We start from the raw sequence: 21,518 nt of genomic DNA on the forward strand, positions 1-21,518 counted from the left end.
TTTTTACTTTGCCCTGAAAATACTCTACAGCTCTCCAGAGAGTGGGGGTACTGTAATATGAAGGCAAACATAAGGTTTTTAAACTATTTTTAAATGTCAGTCATATCAACCATGACACTGTGCTGTGAAAGTGACAAACCTATAATATTAGCTACAGTTTTTATATAAAATCAATTATAAGGGATTCAGAATTAATCCATGAGTTGCTTAGTAGAACTTAGTGTGATGTATTCAAAATTTAACAAAAGCAGAAAATTAGGCACAACATGGTCAGCTTTATTGGTGTGTTTAAATACATACAAAAAATAAAAACCACTTTGCCATACACTGTGCTACATTAGTTACCATCTTATAGTGAGAGACGTGCAGGCAGCAGTGCCTTTGGCAGAGATGCCCCACCCCCTCAAATTAGCAACCAATGACATGAGCTAAAATCCTTAAACCGCCCCCATTCCACACCACACCCACCCCTTTCCTTTTAGTCACCAAGGTAACAGACTAAATGGTGCATCACATGATCTCCAGTTCCCTCTCAGCACTCGCTGGCCCGGGCTGAAAAGAGAGAGTCACAGTGAAATCTTCTAACTTAATACTATTCTACATGACAAAGACTAATGTTCTCTTCAACACACTCAGATTGGAACAGCAGGACAGCTCGGTTTTACCGACACACTGATTTAAGGAAACTAGTTTTAAAATCAAATTTATTAGGAGGGAAATTTATTCTGATTGTTTTTGAAAGAAGTGATCAGCATGTGGATTTTGACTTCTGATAATGAGGTTCAGTATATGTTTGAACAGTTCCACTGTTCACATGGTATAACATAATTCATTATGGTACCAGTCTCATACAGACTAGGACCATCTTAATTCACAGTAGTGCTGCATCTCCACATTCTATCTAAACCAAGGCATATTTTACATAGATTTAATACTGTGAAGGTTTTTCTTCATCATCAAAAGAGTGTCTTTAACCTATATAATTTCTTATATAAAACAGACCTGACAAAAAGACTCTTTTATAATGGGTTTCAAAGTCACTCTTGGTATTACTTTAGCACTGCAGTGTGAATAAAATTCTAACAGATCTTCCAGACTAAACTGATCTGTGCATCTTCCACATCTGCATCTGCAGACTGCGGTTATAATTTGTGCTCGTACCCCTGCCAGCATTACATCTGCCTAGCTTTTGAACAGACAAACAGCAGAGAGAATTCCCTTTGGAGAGCCACACTCTTGTTCCTACGAGCCGCGTGACTCGTGGCCCCGAGGAGCGAGCGTGTGGGGCAGCAGTACTCTCCAAACTGGAGACCAGAGCATCGTGGGAGACAGTGCCGTCAGGCTAATTAAAGCTGCAAGAGTCACAGAGGAGGAAGCTGTACTTCCGCAGTGGAAGAGACAGGTCCCTCTATAGAATGAGCGACTGCTAGCCACTCCAGGGGCTGAACGAGGTCCTCTTGTGCTTAAACAGCTCCTCAGTGTCACACATTTAATCTGAATCGCTCCAGAAAGAGTGATTGCAAACCTTCTGCTCACGACCTTTCAACTTAGATGTAGTGAGAAGTTAACAAATGTAACGAAAGTGCTTGAGCAGCCACCATGACCACTGGATCAGAGAAAACGAAAGAGGAATCTGGTCAACAGGTCCAGAATTTTGTCAAACTTCTGGGAATATTTTCTTGAACCAGCACTGTACTTGCACAGTTAAAGTGTTACATTAATGTACATAGCCAGCCAAAACTGTAAACGGGTTGAAATACCATTTTTAGGACATTGTTTATTTTAAATATTTATATATAAATATTGAAAAATCTTTTCATTGTTTAATGGAAGCACTATCATACAAAATACCCCATCTCCTATTCCAAGCACACATCCCATAATTCATAACCATGTTTCTGAGATCAAGCAGACATCTAAGATCCACCTGCCTGGCTTCAGAAGATCCTTGATAAGAGCAGTGGTCACAGTGCAGCTGTAGCAGCTCTCCAGAGCAAAGAGTCTCTTCACACTGTTCTACTCTCTAACACTGAACAAGACTGGCAGCTTAGCTCTGTCTCAACCACACACCTTGGTCATTGAGTAGCTGCTGACCTGGAGCCCCTGCATGTCCGGTCCTGCGCCTCTTGTCCTGCTTGAATTTGCATCGGCAGTGTCCGCCTGTAGAGAGATTAGAAAGCCATGGTAAACCCCTGCAATACTAGCTTGACTGACCAATACTCATCACTGACCTTCAGTTTCTGAACTAAACTCAAAGTTTCCTACCTGAGACAGGAAATTGTGAAAAAAATTGTGGAATCATCTGGGGTATTTTTATGCCCTTTCCAGATTTAGATGAACTAACGCCAAATATTGGAAGCGTTCCTCTATAATTCTGTGCACACAATAAGTACCCATCAGTTCGGAATACATACTACCAGCACAATGTTCAGGTATGTTCTAGTCTGCTCCCCATTGTGCTAAGTGTTGTGTCTAGTACACATTCTACTGCATGTGACAGGGCCTCGTGACGCAGCACGTCCTGGGGTGTCCTGTAGGGGGGGAGGTACTCACTGAGGAGGATGGTGATGCCGATCAGACACAGCACCGCCGACAGGATCAGGCCGCCCACTCGCAGTCGGTAATAATCTGGAGGGACACGGAGCAAGATGCCAACATAAACCACCACACGAGTTACCAACTGATGCCCATCGTCGACTTTCGGTTTTAGGACTCAACATGTAAACCAGAGGTACTTCCAGGAAAAGTAATGATTAAGTTGTGGAATCATCTGGGGCATTTATACACTCTTTCAGAATTAAGATGAGCTGCCCAGAAGAATGAGAGTCCTTTTAAGTTCTGCACCCACGCTAAATACACACAACATCCGCAAGGGTTCGTTGCAGAAAACCCATCATGAATAGTTAAATTCACACATTAAATTCCACCCCTCTACTGTCGCATGATGCACTACACCATATTGTATGTTTGGTTAAAAGACATAAGTAACCCTCCACTACAGGATAATTAAAAGTAGTGATGAGATCTGGCATTCATTATAGTATCAAAACGAGACCTTGCCGAGACGCTGGGCACCGAGAGGCTCAAACACTCACTGGACTCGTCTCATATAGTCTGCTGTGCGCCAATTTCAATATTACTGTTTACACCCTTCAGCTCGGTTTCATTACGCTCCGCTTTTCTTTCAGCGGAGACCCTGTCAGCCAGAGTGAATCGTGGATAAGCGATTGTTCAATTGCTCGCATCGCAGATGACAAGACCCTACGTTACCGGTCAGTCTACATCAGGCCCTGCACAGCGCTCAGGGCGTGTTCTCGTCTGCTAGAGAGGGAAGCTCGGGGACGGGGGTGACGGACAGGAAGACAGGTGGGGCGAGATGGTTGGGTGTAGAGAGAGTGTGAAGGCGTGAGAATAGACGAGTCCTGTTCAATGTCAGCGAGTCCACAGGTCGAGCCTCTTGAGTGAAAGCAGTTTCATTACTCACCAAATTTAAAGGGATTGTCTTCATTGTCTTCATTTGAAGGACCTCAAAAACAAAGCAAAAGAGAGGGAAGTTAGCCGAGATCTGTTTTTTAAAATCACAGCACGTTTTGTTTGGAATGGCCCTGGCTGGCCTTCCTGAGATCTCCGAGGATCATTAAACCCCAGAGACATAAAGACACCAAGGGTGAACGCGTGCGGTCTAAACAGCGGGAGCATCTTCTCTTCGGAACGGCCCTCCGGAAGAGGCCATGGACACTCCGGGGATCGTGTGATCCCAGAGCATGATCCTCTGTCTGCAACGTTGTCTTTTCTTTTCCCTGGTACTTCTTCTGGGTGGCCGGTCTGTTTAAGACAAGTCCCAGAACTAGCAGGCGCAATCAGGCCAACTAAAAGCCCCCTTATCATAACTGAGGGGTTAATTATGGATTATACACCCTGTTCACTGTTGCTACACAAACTTTAGAGACATTAACAGTACAGCAGCCACTACATCTCCAGGAAACTCCAACCCACTTTCATTCTCTGCCACAGCAACGGCGATCACTGCGGAAACACAGAGGAACAGACATTAGCAGAATGACAAACCATACAAGTATCACCAACACTTCAAGAACAGACGGCCTGGTTAAAAATCAGGCTGCTTCACACTCACCTGTCAGCAGGACCAGAGCTGAGAGCTTTTCCATCTTCCACAGAGTCCGCCTGAAGAGGAAGGGAACAGAGTGGATTTCAGCAGAGGAAAAAAGAAATTCCTGTACCCCATGAGTGAGATTTAAAAAAGACCAGACTTGGTTGAATTCAACTCAAAAGGCAAACCTGCAACATGGTTAAGAGCTGAACTGTTTCACTATTTCAGATTATTCCAGTTATTTCAACTATAGGTTCAATAGTGTAACTGGGCACTTGGCAGGTATGCAGGACTGCAGGATCAGGACTGGGAACTGTTGGTTTAATCACAACAAAAGAGTCCGCGTTTCTGGGGGAAGCCGAAGGTCCATCAGAGATAAATGCACTGATCAGCACTGAACTGCAGGGATTTACAAAACCTGAACAATTTAATATTCAAACAGTTATTAACATGGTACTTAATTAGAATGATCCCTACCTTGATGTCACCAGCAATACTTACTCAAGAATAATCAGTGAATCTAATAACATTAAATCCATCAACCACTTCTTGAAAGCAAAACAAGATTTTACTCACATCAACAGGCTGCAACATCCACATAAAACAAGGAGAAGCAATGAGACAAACACTACCAACGGCTTTGATGACAGAGAGGTCAACACCACAGGGAAACCTCTGGATATAGCAATCCCAGCCTGCCTCCTGCACACCCCCGGCTGCCTGCACAATGACTGGCTGTTCTTGAAGAGAACGCCACACTGGCTCCTATTATCCTCAGAACACACCCAGCTTCTCAGCTGACTACCCAGTGAAAACAGAGAAACGTATTTAGGAGAAAAGAGAACATGTTTTAATGTTACACAGACTGTGAAAGGCCTACAAAGTCTCAGATCTCTCTCCCTTACCTTGGGGTTGCTACTAGAACTGCCACCTACAGACTCAAGTTCCAGAGGTTACTTCTCCAACATACAGACAATTCATTCAGCAGACCTGTCCTTGCAAATATCCCAGTTCTAGAAGGAATGTATCCTCTGCATTAGTTAAGAGCTAGCTAATTAACCCTATAATATCCATTGATTTTCAGAAAGGAACTTTTACACCAGTAGGACCTTTGACTAAACACTAACTTAAGCAAATATGCTAAAAGGCTTCATTGTATCCCTAATTTGAAAGAATTAATCTTTGTCTGACAGGAACCAGAAGTAAAATTCCTTTTCAGTTTTAACTTTGAGCTGAGCAAATAACTCGGAGAACGAATCGGACCACTTGTTTTTATTTCATGTCTGTCAGTGCAAATCTACTGAAACCATGGCAACAAGCATCAGATTATCCAACACTCAGATATAAGCAAGATAGCAAGATGTTGCAGCTGGGAAAACCTGGAATGGACTGAACTGTTGTGCAGTGGGACTCGGGTGCCCCCCCCCCCATCTCTGACCAAAGCCGCAGGCTTTGAAGACATGCATGGCCACTCATCCATTCCTGTCCATTATAGCTTTGACTGGAACGACTATGGGAAGACAGCCTGCTCTTCATACTTTTACAATGTCTAGGAAATGCAGCCTTTTATGCGAACAAGCTCAATGCAGCATCCGGCCCAGGTTCTTCTGGATGCAGAATGTTTGCATTCCTGTGGAATGACATCCCTAGTGAAACCAGTGCAGCTGCACAGAATGGCCACTCGGGGAGGGTGTTCTGGGAAATGTTTCAACACAGAATGAGGATTGTCACCCTGCAAAGACACCCAAAACGTGCCAATTACCCAGCACTCTGAAAATATCCTATACTATTGAAATACCCGATTGGCCACATCAAAGAAACGTGGAAAGTTTTAACAATTAACTGCTAAGGTGTTGTGTGAAAACCCAACCTTTTTTTATTTAAAAAAGTAGACAATGGGGGTGGCATGGTGGGGCAGTGTCTGCATTGCTGCCTCACAGCTCTGGGGTCCTGAAACAAAGCGAGCTGCTGTCAGCGCAGACTTCTCCTCGACCGAAGCTTACCTGCTTCCTGGCCCAGTGGCTCCAGAATAGGCTCAGGGCCACCTTGACCCTGACCTGGATCAGCACTTCTTCTGATTGGATATATATATTTATTTTTTATTCACGACCTAACTGATTTTCAATTCCTGCTTTTAAAGAAGAGTATAAAAATGTATAATTCCTGGTGCACATTCAGTCTATACAAGAATTCCACCAACCCAATCTGGAGAAATAAACTCTTGCTTACACCTGGAGAGAGGAGGGAAGAGCTTGGACAAGTTGTGACATGGTGTGCACAGCCACAATGCAACTACAGCTGCAGCTCTGGAGATTTCCCCGAATTAATGAATGGAAAAAATAACACTGCAAGACAAGTTGTGCAAATACGATAATCATCTTTCAGGGAAAAAGTGGGAATCCACATCAAAAAGCTTTCATTAACAGAAATATTCTGCATGCCTTTTCTTCCTCGTGTTCATTAATACGCCCAATTTGGGTGGTTTTCTTTTTTAACTAAAGACCTTTGCATCATTACTGTGAATGGAAAGTTCAGACTGATTAACGTCTGCCTCGTGCGAGACCAGGGATTAATTATACCCACAATGCCCCTGGTCTCACACACTTGGAAAAATCTGTGGGCTCCAGTCTGGAGCTCAGTCAGGAAAATGCAGATTCCGGTACCACCTGTTAACCCCCGTCCCGGCTTGGCTGCACACAAAGCCAGAGCAGTTTCAAAACTGAGTTTGTGTATATCTTGGGGAATATTTGACATTAAACTTTTGAAAGCAACCCCACCTCCACCCCATGTTTATTTATTGATGCTTAAGTTAAAACTATTATTTCAGAGTAAGAAAAATTAAGGCAACTTTTTTCAGAAACAGATTTTAGATAAAATAAGGAAATCTGCAAAAGCAATTAGCTTGGGTAAAGCCTGGAAGTTTGAAAAATGAGACTTAAGGACTTTGGCTTTGGAAGAGCATGCTCCATTCTCAATGAGGAAGTGCAGAACGCCAGGTAAGAAACAACTCCTTAACCAGACAGACATTTGATCTGAGAAGTCCAATTAGAGGTAGATCTTGGTCATTTTTTGGTGAGGAACTACTAGCTGAACCTATATGAACTTCTCAGGTGTAGCAGGTATAACAACAATAAGACTCAGACATTCACTCCTGGCCTAGGAGCGATACAGTTCTCCAGATTTTACAGGCCACAAACCCTAAAAGAGTAGCCACTGGAAAAAGTGGCAATATATACCAGTTGAATGAGAAATTAATTCAGATCAAACCATTAAGAGTCCAGGATGGAGTGAAAACCAGGAGATGCAGCACCCCCTCCATGATCAGGAGAGAATATTTGTGCCACAGGGCACAAGTCTCCTATAGAGTCCTAATATAGAACGTCAACCTAAAACTATTTCTAAAAAACGGGAAAGCTTGCATGGTGTTGATCAATTTAAGTGTGTAATTAATGATGGCCATTTTTCATTGCAAATGATCTTCATTAGCAATTGCATGCAACTGACTACAATCACATTCAATTCTTCTAATAAAATAAAACTGATGTAATGGTTAACTGGAAAACCCGGTAACCTGGAATGCCATAGAAAAGGACTGGAGACGTGTGGCTGAGGTATGACTTTCCTTCCTTGGTTAGCTGTCTGCTTGGGGAGGCGGGAGAGGTAAGTGGGTCATTTGTAAAAAAGCATGATGACAGACTGATGCCTAACATCACTTGCAATCAAGAATTCAGATCCACCTGTGACCCGAGGTCTGACAGGAGAAAGCAGATAGCCAGCAGTTCTGCTGCTGCAAGCAGAGGCCAGGTCAGGTTACAGAGTAAATGTTTGTCTGTTTGCACTGCCATTCCCTCACTCCCCAGACTGCCGCATGCCTTCCCATGAGCCTCCGCTCATGCCAGCTACAGGCGTCATACATTTCCCTGTAGCCAAGACCAGCAGGAACTACAAGATCCCCTCAGTCATTCTGCCACCTGGCCTTCAGAGTCATTTTAATTCAGCAGCTGTTAACAGGAAGATATATGTGGCATTAGACGTTAATCCATTTGAGATTTTTTGGTTTCCACAGAGCTGTAAAAGGTGGCTTCTGGAACCGAGCTCAATGGAAATGTAATTTGCATGACTTTGTAATTCATGCTCTTGGAGGGGGAGGGGTTCTTCTGATGTATAAAACCTGTCATTTCACAGTCCCCCAGTACAGCCCCATCAGCATTTCTACTGCCTTAACGCCAGTCAAGCCCTTCACACCTCCAGCCCCACAGGCTCTCAGGCCTGGAGCCCCTCACACCCAGGACAATCAGCCTGCTGCTTCTTCCTCACAGCCGCTGCACACAGGCCTGTGATGTACACCTCCACTGAACTCACCGTCACTGCAGCAACCTGAGCAGGATGTTGGACTCCAGCCATCAGCCACCAGCACAGTGTAAGCTGTATCGGATAAGATGTGTTGTTTCCTTCGTTTAAAACTGTGGAGTCATCTCCACCTCACCACATGCACTGCACATCCACGTGGAATACTTTTGTATTTTCTCCATTCGTATCCTCGATTTCCGACAGCTTCCTACACATTGCATCAGACTTGGTCATACCTGCCTCTGAAAGCTTCACTGCGGTTTCCAGGCGGCTCACTGAGTTACTGCACGGCCTTTGTTTTGTTTTTTTACAGTGGAGTACTGATCTTGAAGTCTGTACTTCATGAAGGTCAGCACAGTGAACAGGAATGTTTTAAAGCGCTTCTATAAATCGCAGGCGAGGCACTGTGTGCTGCAAAAATTAAGCCCTGTTAGAAGGTCTAAGCCCTGCTGCAAAACCAACCCCCACCCCTGCACGCGATGTTGGGCTTTTACAAAAGAGAATGCAGCCCCCCCCGGCACAGGAATCTCTGAGCCTGTTGCTAAATTGAGGGCGGATGCGCAAGTCGCAGGCGAGGCGAGATAGTGCGATGGCGAAGGGTCCGAGCTCCTCTCCAGCGAGAGGCACGGTGAAGCGCAAAGACGTGTCCGGCTCCCGACTCTTGGTGGGTTTCTGTTCCGCACGATCAAAACAACCCGACCGGAACAGAGTCCGGGCATATCCAGCTTTTCCAGTCAGCCCGTCAATAACAGGCATGAGGCGGCATTACAACCTCTACGCTCTGGGGCGTGAAAATGAAAATGTTTTTTTTTAGAAACAGCGGCATGTTCTTGAAATACAATGCAACAGACTGCCTCCGCACACAAAACCACTTTCTTTTAGTAACACTAGTATTACAATGTACAAAATAGTTTTAAAGCACTCATTTAAACAATAGTAAACCTCACAAATGTCAGTGTTTTTTAGCGCATTGGGCGTGAGAAATGATTCAAGGGTGTTCATTCAATATCCCGTCTCTCCTCACCAGCGGACAAGAGGAAATTTTCCACAGACCTTGTAAGGAGAAAGTTAATTCCCAGATAAGCCCCGGGCGCCTGGGACGACGCAATACGTTCAATATCGCACTGGGCTCTTAAGAGAGTCGCTAATCACAAGACCAGCGCCTCTCTTATCGCAAGCCACTCGATTCGGGTCTGAACTGAAACCCTGACCCCCTGACTGGGTTTTGTGTGCAAAGCGTCTGACACCGGTTGGCGCTGAGTCTCGCAGGCAAGGGTCCAACTGTTTTTATTTCAGTGGACTTTTCCCTTACCTCCTCTCCCCCACCCAAAAAATTAATAAAACGCCGGAGACAAAAGTGGTCCCACCCGGAGAGGAAAAGGCGTCGTAAATCTGTTGGTTATCGGCTAAGGAAAAGTTTAATTGACAGGAGAGAGAGCAAAAAATAAATAATAATAATTAATAAACATAAAAATAATAATCAGGAGACGAACTTGATCAATATCGTTAACTGAAACTTTCGTGCCGCATACAGTATTTATTAAACGCCCTAGAATTACATCAATAGATATTTATTTTAACTTATTGCTTAAGTACATATTCGTTACTACCATATCCTATTACAAACTAACGATTTATGTAGCACATACTTTTATCTAAAGCGACTTCTGGGAACTGCGAGAGGGGACCGATATACAAAAACCAAATCAGCGATCGGGATGTCCTAAGGACTGGTAGCAAATTTTTGGAGGTGGGAGCGGCCTGCCTTCAGGAGTAGACACGTGACCAGGGCCGCACGCCTCAGTCATTCCGCGCTGGGAACGTCGGCGTGCAGGGTGGTCGTGACCAGCCGCCTGTCCACATCCCCGCTCCTACCCTCTGAGAACGAGTTGAGCTATTCCAGCTAGAATCGACTCCAAGGCCATATTCATAAAAACCGTTTTGGAATCACACCTTATTTACAAGTACGCCTGCTCTGTGCTGACAGCCGCCGGCAGAGCAAAACGAGTTTTTTTATCTCCAGTTTCCTTCACCAGACTTGGACAAACGAAGGAAATGGCGCGGCATCACGTTTCCGTGACTCACGCGTCCTCCTACCCTGACTTGGAAACCAGGAACTTTCAATCGCATTTTGGGAAGCTACGGAAGAACCGGAACAGCCTACTCTGGGCGCAGTCATCGTCTCGGTGATTAAATAAGACTTAGAATCGTGGTCTGGTGCGCATTACAGCCTAAATTGAGCTTTTCCAGTCTGGAAAAAAATAACTAAAAATAATAACTTTTATCGGAAATATATTTAGCACAACAGAATACCATCGCTGGGAGAATAATCAATATTTCAGCAAAATAGCAACGCCGTCACAAGTCCTGCCACGTAATGAGGGCAATCAGCCTCATCTGGGATAGGGTTACCTGCTGTTAGCGGCTCTGCTTGAGCCAGCGATGGACAGAGGGAGGGTGTCTCTACATCTAACCCAGTTCAAATTCACAGCACTCCTGTGAAGACACAAACTGGATTAACCCTTCCTCTGCTGTGGGTTCACCTGTGGTCCAGGAGGATCTGGGATGCCCAATAGTTTCCATTTCAGCAGAGCCAGGGACTGGGGTGATAAACTAAACCTATCCCCCTGTTTTAAGTCGCAGTATGAAAACTATCAGGCTCAAAACTAAAGGAATCAACGTGTACTAAATAACAGAAACTGTGGTCATCTTACTGGACTGATTCCAGTAGCAATTGACTGGTCCCAAGACTTTTATTCATGCACTGGATTTCCACACATCCACGAGGATCTGCTTCAACAGCAGTCAGACGGCTTGTTCCAGACCCCCATTACTCTTGGTGGAAAGGTTTGCCTCCAGTTTTATACTTTTGATCTAAAAGCATTTACTCTCACCTGCAAATTCCACCTATGATCCCCAAAATGTGCAGAAGCATGACAAACACCTGGAACCCCAGATCTCCTTTATTATTATTCAGGAAGGAAGTGTGATGGGGTCTCTTCTCCAGTGTGACACCTGCTCTGCCTGTGGTTTTCAGGCAGGGACACTTTGCATCGGCTCTTTGCTTCAGGGCGACAAGCAGGCTGGATACAGAGGCCCCCCTCCCCTCCCCCATGAGCTTCTGATTAGATTTCCCACTTGATCAAATTTCCTCCACATGACTGATTTGACAAACCACTGCGATGGACGAACACACAGCTGCTGCAGAGCGGATCGCACTATAGTACCCTATGCTAATCTTCAAGGACTTCTAGATGTCACACCCCTGGACTCCCAGGATGCCCAGATCAGTACTTGCCAGTTCCAAATTTCCACCAGCTCGGTTGCATGCTCGCCTGATGCCCGGCTCAGCACTGCGAAAGCAGGGATTGCAGTTCACAGTGTTTGTGCTGGGCAGTGAGTGCCACCTTTCTGAAGCTCCATCATGCCCATGAGTGTTAATGCGGTAGCACTCACACAGAGCACAAACACCTCCACACAGGCTAGGCACTGCGCCGGCATTCGTCTCCGACAAAGCAGGAGCCCCTGGAAGGTCGTCACATATAGGTGCTTAACAGCACTGTTCAGTTTTTTAATTCATTGCCAGCTCTCAAGCTCACACATAATAATCCAGACATTGTAGAAATGTTTTAGGTTTTGGACACAATCAAGAATAAAACAAAGGTATCAACATCTGACCCAGAGCCCGTAATAGAATCCAGCACTACTCGAACCAGAGCCGTGTAACGCGCATAAGGCAGGCTACTCCTTGGACAGGACGCCAGTCTAGGGCAGGCCACACATTCGCACCAGCGCCAAAAATGTAATCACGCCGCATCTTTCCCCCAGCATGAATCTAACACCACCTTAATGCTCGCTGCTCGGTCAGCTCCTGACGCTCAAAATGCTAAAAAGGTACTTGTTGCACTACGAGTTCCTAATCGAGTGTTACCGCCAGCTGCGATACAGAATTATGTATCTGCGTGACGAGGAAGATAAAACGGTGTGGAAAAATTATGCCTCGTTCTTGAATTTTACACAGCAGTGCTCGTTACTCATGATCTCGCCATTGATCTTTGTGCGTTTCAGATTTTTTTAGACGACCTGAACGAGCAGGCACGTGTCTCCCTCACGAGCTAGTCAGTCCAAACCGCCCTCTTGCAAAACTCACCCGAACCCGCGGCCGCTCATCTCCACTTCGCACTCAAGGGCTTGCGACCGGCGCAATGGCTGCGTCACAGTAAATATCCTCATATCATCAAGTGAACTATGAAGATTCCAACTGAAATGTCCAGATTTCGAAACTAAACAACTTTTACGTCACGTCGTTGTATTTGTTGTTTTTATTTTTTATTTTTCAAATTTAAACTAAACGGGATCCGTTGAAGTCATTTGACGCCAAGGCTACACGTTATAAAGCCTTATCGTTTTCCACCATCCATGTCTAAACACAATCCCCAAATCAATTATACAGACGCTGACGCTCTTCAAATGACATTCCCCAGATAACTGTAGGGATGAAACGAGAAGGGAAATAAATCGGGATGCCACATGTTGCTTCCATTACAAAACAAAGGAATACCCTTTCCTCGGAGACACGTCGAAATACATGTGGGAGCTACGTCTCACAACAACCCCGCGGTTTGTCGGAATTATACATTTTCTTAAAATTAACGTACGAAACAGCTGCGAAACATTAAGCAGGGCCGCTCAAACACACTGTATCTAATACTTTCCTGTAGGAAAGGGCGTTATTCAAAATCACAGTGACTGCGTATTAGAACGATTTCTAAAGGGAACCGAGCCGAACAGTACTGGACCGCATCAGCGCCCGAGACAGTTCAGAAACAGACCAAACAAAAATCAAACTACTGGGCACGAAGCAGGAGCTGGAATAATAAAGTAAGATTTCAAAGTCTGAAGCACTCACCTCCAATCCAAGCGGAGATTAATGTTTTAGTACGAGTAAAACCAGGACGATTCGGCACAGAAGCAAAAAGGAGGCACCGTATTGATTTAGGCAAATGTCGACACCCCTTTCTTCCTCGAGTAGACGTCCAACAGGTTAGCTCAGTTTCTGAGGGGGCTGGCCCTGGCTATACATGCTGAGTGTAATCAATTGGCGGTCGAAAAATCTGTGGTTTGCTAGGCCCGCCGACACGGGAAATCCGCCGCCTTTAAACTTCGCAGCTAAAAATGGTGTCTGCTGCCCGAGGGAGCCGGACTCCACAGAGAAAGGGAAGCGAGAGTTATTCAAGCTCGGCCAGGCTGCCGAAATCAAAAGCATTCGACAGAGCACTGCCAGCAAAAAAAAAAGCAAGAAGCTTTAAGAAACGTTTTGCACTTGAAAACTGTTGTGACATGAATTTTCGCTTCCTCGTCTTGGATTCCGATCCTGGCTGGCTGTACACCTTTAGTACAGTTTCCCCCACAAGCTCAGATCTCAAGCACTGCCAACAGAATTCACCCCAATGCCTGGCTTGTCCCGATTAATGGGATAGGAGCAGAGCAGAGATCAGGAATTGCATTTATTGTCAAGAAGGGAAAATCAGGTTCTTGGTGATCTGCAATCTCTTCTGGATTTGCTTAGATTCTCAAATGAATAAATTGATTTAATTATCTGCTTGACTATGGCTATTAATCTGTGTTTAGTTTCAGCATGGTCACTCAATCCAGATCCACTTGGGTTGATGCATCCTCAGGTTTTCACTCCAACTCTGACCTGAATGAGCTGGTTATTGGCTTAATTGGCTCCCTGCTCTTCAGGTGCTGCTGCTTTAAAGGATCTAGAAAACCTGTAGACAGAGTGACTGGCCCTCCAGGATTGGAGACTCCTGTCCAGGGAGAATTGCGGCTTTGATTCTAATATCATGGTTCAGATAGTGAAGAAATCTGGCAGGGTTTCTACGTGTCTAAATCACCAGCTACCATTAGATGTGTAAAGCTTGTACTGGAACAAAACAACAGGAGTCCGAGACCCCTGATCTAGATTGTGTAATTCATCGGCCTCAGCCAGCTGTGCGTGCTGGGATTCAGCCCAGTCACTAGGCTACATGTCTGAAGGCTTACAGAAATTAAGATGAACCTAATTCATTTTTAACAACTTTGCAAAGTTTTTTTAATCTGCAGCTGATAGCCAGAGGAGGTAGATGAGATAAACATTTGTCTATTTCCTTATTATCTCCGTCATTAATATGCTGTGTATAACAATTGGATCAAAGAATAAAAAAAATCATAATGTGGGCACAGCATCTTCTCCATCTTTATTTGACAATTAGTGTTTGGTATGAACATAAATAATGTTCAGCATTCCCCCTGTGTTAAGACTGGGATGACTCTTTTTCAATGTACAGTGTGATTAGGAGAGGGGCGGAGTGGGACCAACAGAGACCCTCCCCCAAAGGAAAAAAATAAACATCCTCCAATGAGCTGTGACACATCTAATCCCACCCCCTCCACACTCACCGCACCCCTACACCTTAAAGCCCACCCTCCCTTGTTGTCACCATAGAGACAGCGAATGGCTTCAGACAGGCGTGTCCAGCTGCTCTCAAGCTCTGCCCAGAGTTCAGTTTCCTCTTCTGTGATCCATTGAGCTGAGATGGGGGGCGGAGAAAAAGAGAGAAGCAGAATAAATTCCTGCTGTGACTGAGTCGACATACCTGACTGCTTAGTAAATAACAATAAGGTACTGTATGTTCTTCTCTCACACATAAATATTGCCAACAAACACCCGTGTCCTCCTCACTAACTATAAAATAAATATTTCTTCTCTATGTATGTCTTGATGATGCATCATTTAGATGAGATGATGCATCTCTAAATACTGGGCAGACAGAAGTAACATATTTGATCTAGCACATGGATAACGAATGGTTCTGATTCTGAAACATTGCATCTAAATAACTCCTCAGACACACATTACAAAGAGAGAAGGCTTACTTGGTACTAATAGCAAAGTTATCTGTCTCAAAACAGAGCCACCTCCCTGTGAAATGAAGAAATCACTTCATGTATACATACCTTTTAAACCTTTTGCATGAGTCCCCTGTTGAAAGAAGGAAAGTCTTGGGTTATAATGGAGAGGCTTGGTCATGATCTTCTCTCTCTTCTGTATTTTGGCAGGGTGTAGTTACGTTTGTTTTTTTTTATTCTACGAAGCATAATTTCTGGAGTGCTTTTCAATCCAGCTAGTTTCTTTAGAATGAGCAGTGAAACATGAACCCAAGGATACAAATCGACACTACATGAAAGCACATTATAAACTAAGAACAGACTGCAGTCCTTTAGACAAAGGGTTGTGGGAGTGTGGAACAAGCTGGATGAGATCCTGGGGTGAATTATCACAGGATGCACAGCAGGGACAGTGCTGACATGAGTGTGAGCCCAGGAAGTGGTGGGGACACGAGAGACCCCAGGCTAAACGGCCCCAAACCTTACTCTTCACAGAACTGCAACAGGCTTGAACTCAGTAGCTACTTGATTCAAACTGATCTTTTTAGCTACTAAAAATCTCACTTACAGAAAAGGACGAACATTGCACAGATCACCAGCAAGCCGAAGAAGACCAGACCTCCTGTCCGAAGTTTTTCCCAGTCTGGGGGGAGAAGAGGAGGAGCGAATTAGGCGCGGAGAATGGACCCTACTCCCATCCTCATTCTTAGGACACAATCAGAGGATAAATCTCCAATTTCTTTTCAGAAAAAGAAACAAACCTTACGTTGGCTGCAGCAGCCATTTTCTACAATTTGAAACTCAGACAATCTGTGAGCACCAGGTCAAGATTAGTCCAACTCTGTCGGCCAATGTAACAGGTCAGTACCAACACAGAATCTGACGACAGAAACATCGCTTCTCAAACCCTTTGGCAAAGGGTTCAGTTTCAGTTTATTTTGAATCTCTAATATCTTATTCGTTTACTTCACACTGAACACGTGTTCATTCTCAAAAACAATAATCACGTTGTTCCATTGTCTTTTGGTTGTGAAATATGGTAACAACGAGAGAAAAAGATCACAGGGTATTATTAAAATACAGGGCTTATCTGACACAAAACCTGTTCTGAAAGGTAACATCACTCCCTACTTCCCCTTTCCCCTTCATTGCGACCTGGGGTGGGAATGCATTCTCTTATTCTGATCTCAGTTAACTAGTTAGTTAGATAACTAGAAACAGCTCATTGCAGCCACCAGAGCAAAAGCCCTTGGAAAACAATATGTTTAAAAAATGGCAGATAAGTTCACAACAAACAAAATGAACGATTAAAAAAGTTCACAAAACTAAGTGCTGCAAGATAATGCAGCACCTCTCAAAACTCTGCTTCAGCCCCGAAGTGCAGTGCAGAGCATTTTGGGAGTAATTCTCATTTGTATTGTTATGTATAATTATGTATTCTACTTACCATAATAGAACGTATCTGTTTGGAAAAGAGAGGGAAAAATAGAGTATACAGTTAGCATAAAGAAACACAGCACTGTCTTCAATATGCTTCACCATGACCACACAATACCATCAACACCCCTACAGCACATGACTTCTGAAATGCGTATAAGACTTTAAATGAGAGTCACATGCACATACAGACATGATCATACACTGAATTCCTGCATTCGGCTCAGACTATAGGCATGAGTACCCCACAGATTCAAAGTTAATTACAGCCCAGGAGGACTCCTCTAGTTAGAGAAAGCAAGAGCAGTAACAAAAGAGCCTTTGATTTTTTAATATAGGTACGAGTGTAGCATGGTGCACACAAACAATCACAGTATCTCTTACTTGCTGATGTTTCTGTGAAGAATGCTGCCAAAACTGGAAGACATAACAAAAGATCTGAAGTCAGTCTCTGAAGACAGGACACAGGTATCCAGGCCTGTACAACTTGTAAGGCAGGGAGATGACTTGTTTGAGGCTGAGCAGCAGCAGGATATGCAGGACCTGCAGATATTGTATGAGCAGAGAGCTGGACAGTGGTTTTGTCATTTAGGGTACAGCAGAGAATGAAAGCCCCTACCTCACTAACTGTGACTGTCTGACTGTCAAGTCATCGTAAATGTATTCTGTTCAATGTTCAAAGAGTCGGCAAATACCCCTGCAAAGTACATATTGCTGCAGTTTCACATCAAGAATAACGTGTTTAGAAAGCCAGACCACACCTACGCCATCTACCTCATTGTAATTTTATTTATTACACATCTGCAGTCATTGTTTACATGTCTGCATTGTTTACATTCAAACTGTTCACTTGTACATTGTCTGCTGTTTGTTTGTATATTATCTTGATGCACTGTCTGCACTTTGTGTTTTTACACTTGTTTTAACAATCGAGTGACTTTCTGTCAGTAAGAATCCCATTGTACCAGTACACGTACCGGTTACATACGGCAATAAAGTTCAAGTTCAAGTACCTGTCACAGAGACGGTGACAAACACACACGTTTAACCCAGTAATGCTCACTGACACTGTGCTCTACTTCATGTATACAAAAGACAGAACATGTGCTCCTTTAGATTATTTTCTTTCCAAAAAGAGCAGTGTGACAATATTATTCTGTTGTTGAAGTCAATTCTATTTTGTATGGGACAATATTATTGAATATATAATGAAAGATATTAATATAGTAGGCAACACTGTTCACAAATTAACTATTGCATTTAAACAATAATTTTATTGTTTAAACACGATACTGTTTTAGTATAAATGCAATACTATCTCAATTAAACAAAATGTTTTTTTTCTTTTTGGCACTCATATGTTTCTGTAAAAATCTGCAGGTGCAACAGGTTCATGCTGTGTTGAATGGATTGGGTATCATGTTATGACTTGAACCTGCCTGCGATGCAAACTCCCATCTGAGACAATAAGGAAGTGAGAAAGACTGATGAAGCTGGTGTTACCTGTCAAAAGGAACAGAGCGCTGGATGGTGCCATCTTCAGCAGGGCTGGACTGGAGGATAAAAAGGGGAAAATATTAGAAAAGATGCAGTGAAGAAAAGAAATTAAAAAAATGTCTTAGCCACTTTTTAGTTTTCACATATAACAATGAGTATAAACATCTGCAGAACAGCAAACTGCACAGCTCTTTGTTTTCTCATTGGAACTGACTGAATGCTGACAACACAAACCACTGATCATTACCTGAGAGCACCGAACCCAAGGGTTTCTAGGAAATTTGACAGCTGAATGAGGGAACTTTTGTAGTAGTAGTTCATTGACAAATTGTTAAATCTGTTCTAATTGAAATTGACTGAGCTTTCTTTGGGTTAGAGCATTTGTCACAATGCAGTCAATCAGTCACTGTGGCTCTTAACCTAAAACTCTCTGCATAGACTGTACAAGCAGATGCAGCAAAGGTCTCTGGAGATTTTTCAGAACATTATAGTCAGAACTGGAGTCTCATAGACCATTTTCTCAAGCTTGGTCCTGTAATCTGGCAAACACCTGACTTACCCAACTATCTGAGAGGTCATTAAACCAGGACTAGGTGCCCTGTCCTGTGTGCACACTCTTTATGAGAACATAACAATGGTTACAAGTGGGAGGTAGCTATTATACAGCACACTAGCTAATAGTGAATTGATCTGGGGATCTTAGCCAGTCATTTCTTGATAGATATCAAGGTTCCAGTTTTAAACTCATGGCTGGGCAGCTTGTTCCACACAACCACCACCCTTAGTGTAAAGCAGCACCTCCTGTTGTTGATTTTAAATGCACATCCCAGTAGTTTCCACTTGTGTTTTTGGTTCATGTTTGATTTCTGTGCTCCACCTATCCCCCTTTTTACCAGTCACTTCAAATTTTTCCCGGGGTGCCCCGTCAGATGCTGACCAAGCCAGTTTGGGGGAAGTGGGGTGTTGTCAGTAAACACTCCATCAGCGCGAGCGGAGGGGGAGAAGAGGCCTGACCTTCCGCAGTGTCACGTGACCTTGGGAGTTCTCCTGCGCCTCCCGTGAGCTCGCTTTGAAGCGGGCTCTGGTGTTTTGAAAACACAGGCCTGTCCTCCAGGCTGGGTGTATTTATTTACGGATAGAATTGATATGATATGCGGGAAGCCAAAATGTCAAACTCTGCTGCCCTCCGTGAGGGGATAATTGTTCTTCTGTAATGTCACTTTCACCCATTTGTATAAACATTGAAGATTCTATAGCAATCCAGATAAAAAAACATACATGCAAAAACAGATGCATGGATAAACAAATAGCAAACCTGTGTTTTATTTTTACGTAGAGCAGAAAGCATGCATTATTGCCATACAGACTCCCCAGCGAGTCCAGGAACTGAAGTGGTCAGAGGGTTGTGTGCCTGTTTCAGCTGCATGCCCACCCCATTTCCAGGACAATCTAATGTATTGCTTCAGCACAACAGGTTTGAAAAACACCTGTTATTTTCTGTCAGGCTTAAAGATGTGGTTTTGTCTTCATTCAGCTCTGTTTAAGCTACTGTAGCTTCAGCAGTGCCAGCTCCGAAAGGCAGAAACAGAATTGCTGGTGAATTTACAAACAGGTGCGCAAAGACTCGCTGACTGGAAACCATTCGACAGGCTCAGAGTCAATCGGTCTATTAATCAATACATTTCCTGATCAAGTAGTGTGCATTGGCTTTGATCAGTGCACACGATAGCCCTTCAGACAGTATACAGATAACTATTTTTAAATCAGTAGTTAATTATACAGCCAGTCGCGATAAAGTACACGACTGGATGGTTCCGTCAGCCCGAGTCTCTATTGTGCCGGATCTCAGTCTCTAGACACGTGAAGCGGTGCTGTGTTGACGTCGTCATTTTCCCTCATTTTCACATGGACCGGAAAATAAATAAAAAAAACGCTCGTTCTTTCCAGCTGTGACCGACTTTCTTTCTTCTTGTGACAGAAAGGAAGATTCGCAGCGAGATCACAGCAGCGGACATCAAAGACGGACGGACGTGCAGGACCGAGGCGCTCGGACTCGGGGGTCTGCTGAAGCAGATTAACGATCGATATCGTGCTGTGGTTCCCTTCACGGCGCGCTGACGCGGAGCCGTAGGAGAAAGGACCGTTGTTTTTTCTATCTCACCCACACCTAAGCAACAATCGCTGTAAACGGTAGATTTGAACAGCTGTTCGAAACCAAGAAAGTTACACCCGACAGGAACTATTGTTTTCCCGTGGAATCTCGTTCTTTGTTTATGTGCTCCGTTTCCTGTCAAGTGAAGGAAGCGCTCGACAATTCAATAAGGGTAACCGCGAGGCGCGCTTCACGTCGGCTGGCCGAGAGGAGCTCGGGACAGTCGAAATCCCGAGAAAGAAAGGAATTCGCAGATTCGTCCTTATCCTTAATAGTACAGGCCAAATCTTAAAAAGGAAATCTTCAAGAGTTTTTAAAATAAAAAAAATGATAACGGTTTGTTAAGATGCATTTCACCTAAAACCTAAAAAGGGCAACAGCTGTCTTTACAGGTGAGACCGAAAGCAATTTATTAATTTATAGATGGAAACGCATTGTACAGCAGGAAGCGGTCATTCAGATCGTTTAGTTCATGCATTTAGCCTAAGCCTGAAGATTAACTTGAAAAACCATCAAATTAAATTAATACAAAGTTGTGTGCTCAAATCCCAGTTGAGACACTGCAGTTGTATCCTGAATTGCACCAGTTAAAAAAATAAACAAATAAAAGTCGATTTAGATTAAAGCATCAGTCATATAAATTAGTATTTAGTAGCTCTTTGTGTTTAAATGCGTTTCCTAAATCCATGAAACTGCACAAACTGAAGTTTACCCCCCGTTTGAGATGAAGCCCCAGTGAGCAGACCCCAGAGTGACCTGAGCTCCTGGCAGATTTCTCCAGTTGAAGGAGAAAGTTCTGTTTTTGGCGGTGCTGACAGAAGCTCAGAGAAGCTCGGCAGTTATGTGGCCCAAGAAAGATTCTCAGAAGGAACTCACCTGAACAGCGGGAGCTCACAGCTTTGCAGTCTGGGGTGGTCTGGTAGGCACTTGGAGACGAGTTAAGAACTTGATCAAGGACTTATTTTCAGCAGATATAAACCTCCTCCCCTTTATTTGCAGACAAAACAGGTTGAGTCAAGTAGGTGCTCTTTGGTTAAA

The 21,518-nt window shown here is 43.9% G+C and overlaps 2 protein-coding genes across 5 annotated transcripts; both read right to left on the minus strand.

The window, feature by feature from the left end:
• Positions 1-255: 255 nt before the first annotated feature.
• On the minus strand, positions 256-13,529 carry fxyd3 (FXYD domain containing ion transport regulator 3). 4 transcript variants are annotated; one of them, XM_088620893.1, is made up of 7 exons: positions 13,371-13,529; positions 4,136-4,185; positions 3,997-4,026; positions 3,485-3,526; positions 2,554-2,628; positions 2,071-2,160; positions 256-552 (listed from the first exon to the last, which is right to left on the minus strand). In XM_088620893.1, exons 2-7 carry the CDS (start codon positions 4,167-4,169, stop codon positions 533-535), a joined length of 291 nt encoding a protein of 96 aa, XP_088477019.1. In that variant the 5' UTR covers positions 4,170-4,185; positions 13,371-13,529; the 3' UTR covers positions 256-532. The 4 variants fall into 4 exon arrangements, with proteins under 4 accessions (XP_088477019.1, XP_088477017.1, XP_088477016.1 ...); XM_088620891.1 differs by lacking the exon at positions 13,371-13,529 and adding an exon at positions 12,612-12,709 and having other exon boundaries at positions 2,095-2,160; XM_088620890.1 differs by lacking the exon at positions 13,371-13,529 and adding an exon at positions 12,612-12,709.
• Positions 13,530-14,678: 1,149 nt separating this feature from the next.
• LOC148640423 (FXYD domain-containing ion transport regulator 3-like) lies at positions 14,679-21,518 on the minus strand. Its single transcript, XM_088620894.1, has 7 exons — positions 21,357-21,518; positions 18,335-18,384; positions 17,216-17,374; positions 16,842-16,856; positions 15,963-16,037; positions 15,464-15,488; positions 14,679-15,036 (listed from the first exon to the last, which is right to left on the minus strand). Exons 2-7 carry the CDS (start codon positions 18,366-18,368, stop codon positions 15,009-15,011), a joined length of 336 nt encoding a protein of 111 aa, XP_088477020.1. The 5' UTR covers positions 18,369-18,384; positions 21,357-21,518; the 3' UTR covers positions 14,679-15,008.

Source organism: Lepisosteus platostomus, chromosome 26, assembly GCF_059453375.1.
Source record: "Lepisosteus platostomus isolate fLepPlt1 chromosome 26, fLepPlt1.hap1, whole genome shotgun sequence".
Classification (NCBI taxonomy): domain Eukaryota; kingdom Metazoa; phylum Chordata; class Actinopteri; order Semionotiformes; family Lepisosteidae; genus Lepisosteus; species Lepisosteus platostomus.

Bases quoted from the DNA above. Each gene is read 5' to 3' on its own strand.
- fxyd3 (XM_088620890.1), bottom strand. From the start codon at position 12,694: ATGAGGATATTTACTGTGACGCAGCCATTGCGCCGGTCGCAAGCCCTT. The intron at 4,186-12,611 runs GTGAGTTTTGCA...CTTCCTCTTCAG, and splicing joins ATGAGCGGCCGCGGGTTCGG to GCGGACTCTGTGGAAGATGG. The intron at 4,027-4,135 runs GTGAGTGTGAAG...GTGTTTCCGCAG, and splicing joins AGCTCTGGTCCTGCTGACAG to TGATCGCCGTTGCTGTGGCA.
- LOC148640423 (XM_088620894.1), bottom strand. From the start codon at position 18,368: ATGGCACCATCCAGCGCTCTGTTCCTTTTGACAG. The intron at 15,489-15,962 runs GTAAGTGAGATT...TTCTTTCAACAG, and splicing joins TGCAATGTTCGTCCTTTTCT to GGGACTCATGCAAAAGGTTT. The intron at 15,037-15,463 runs GTATGTATACAT...CCCCCATCTCAG, and splicing joins TCATGCAAAAGGTTTAAAAG to CTCAATGGATCACAGAAGAG.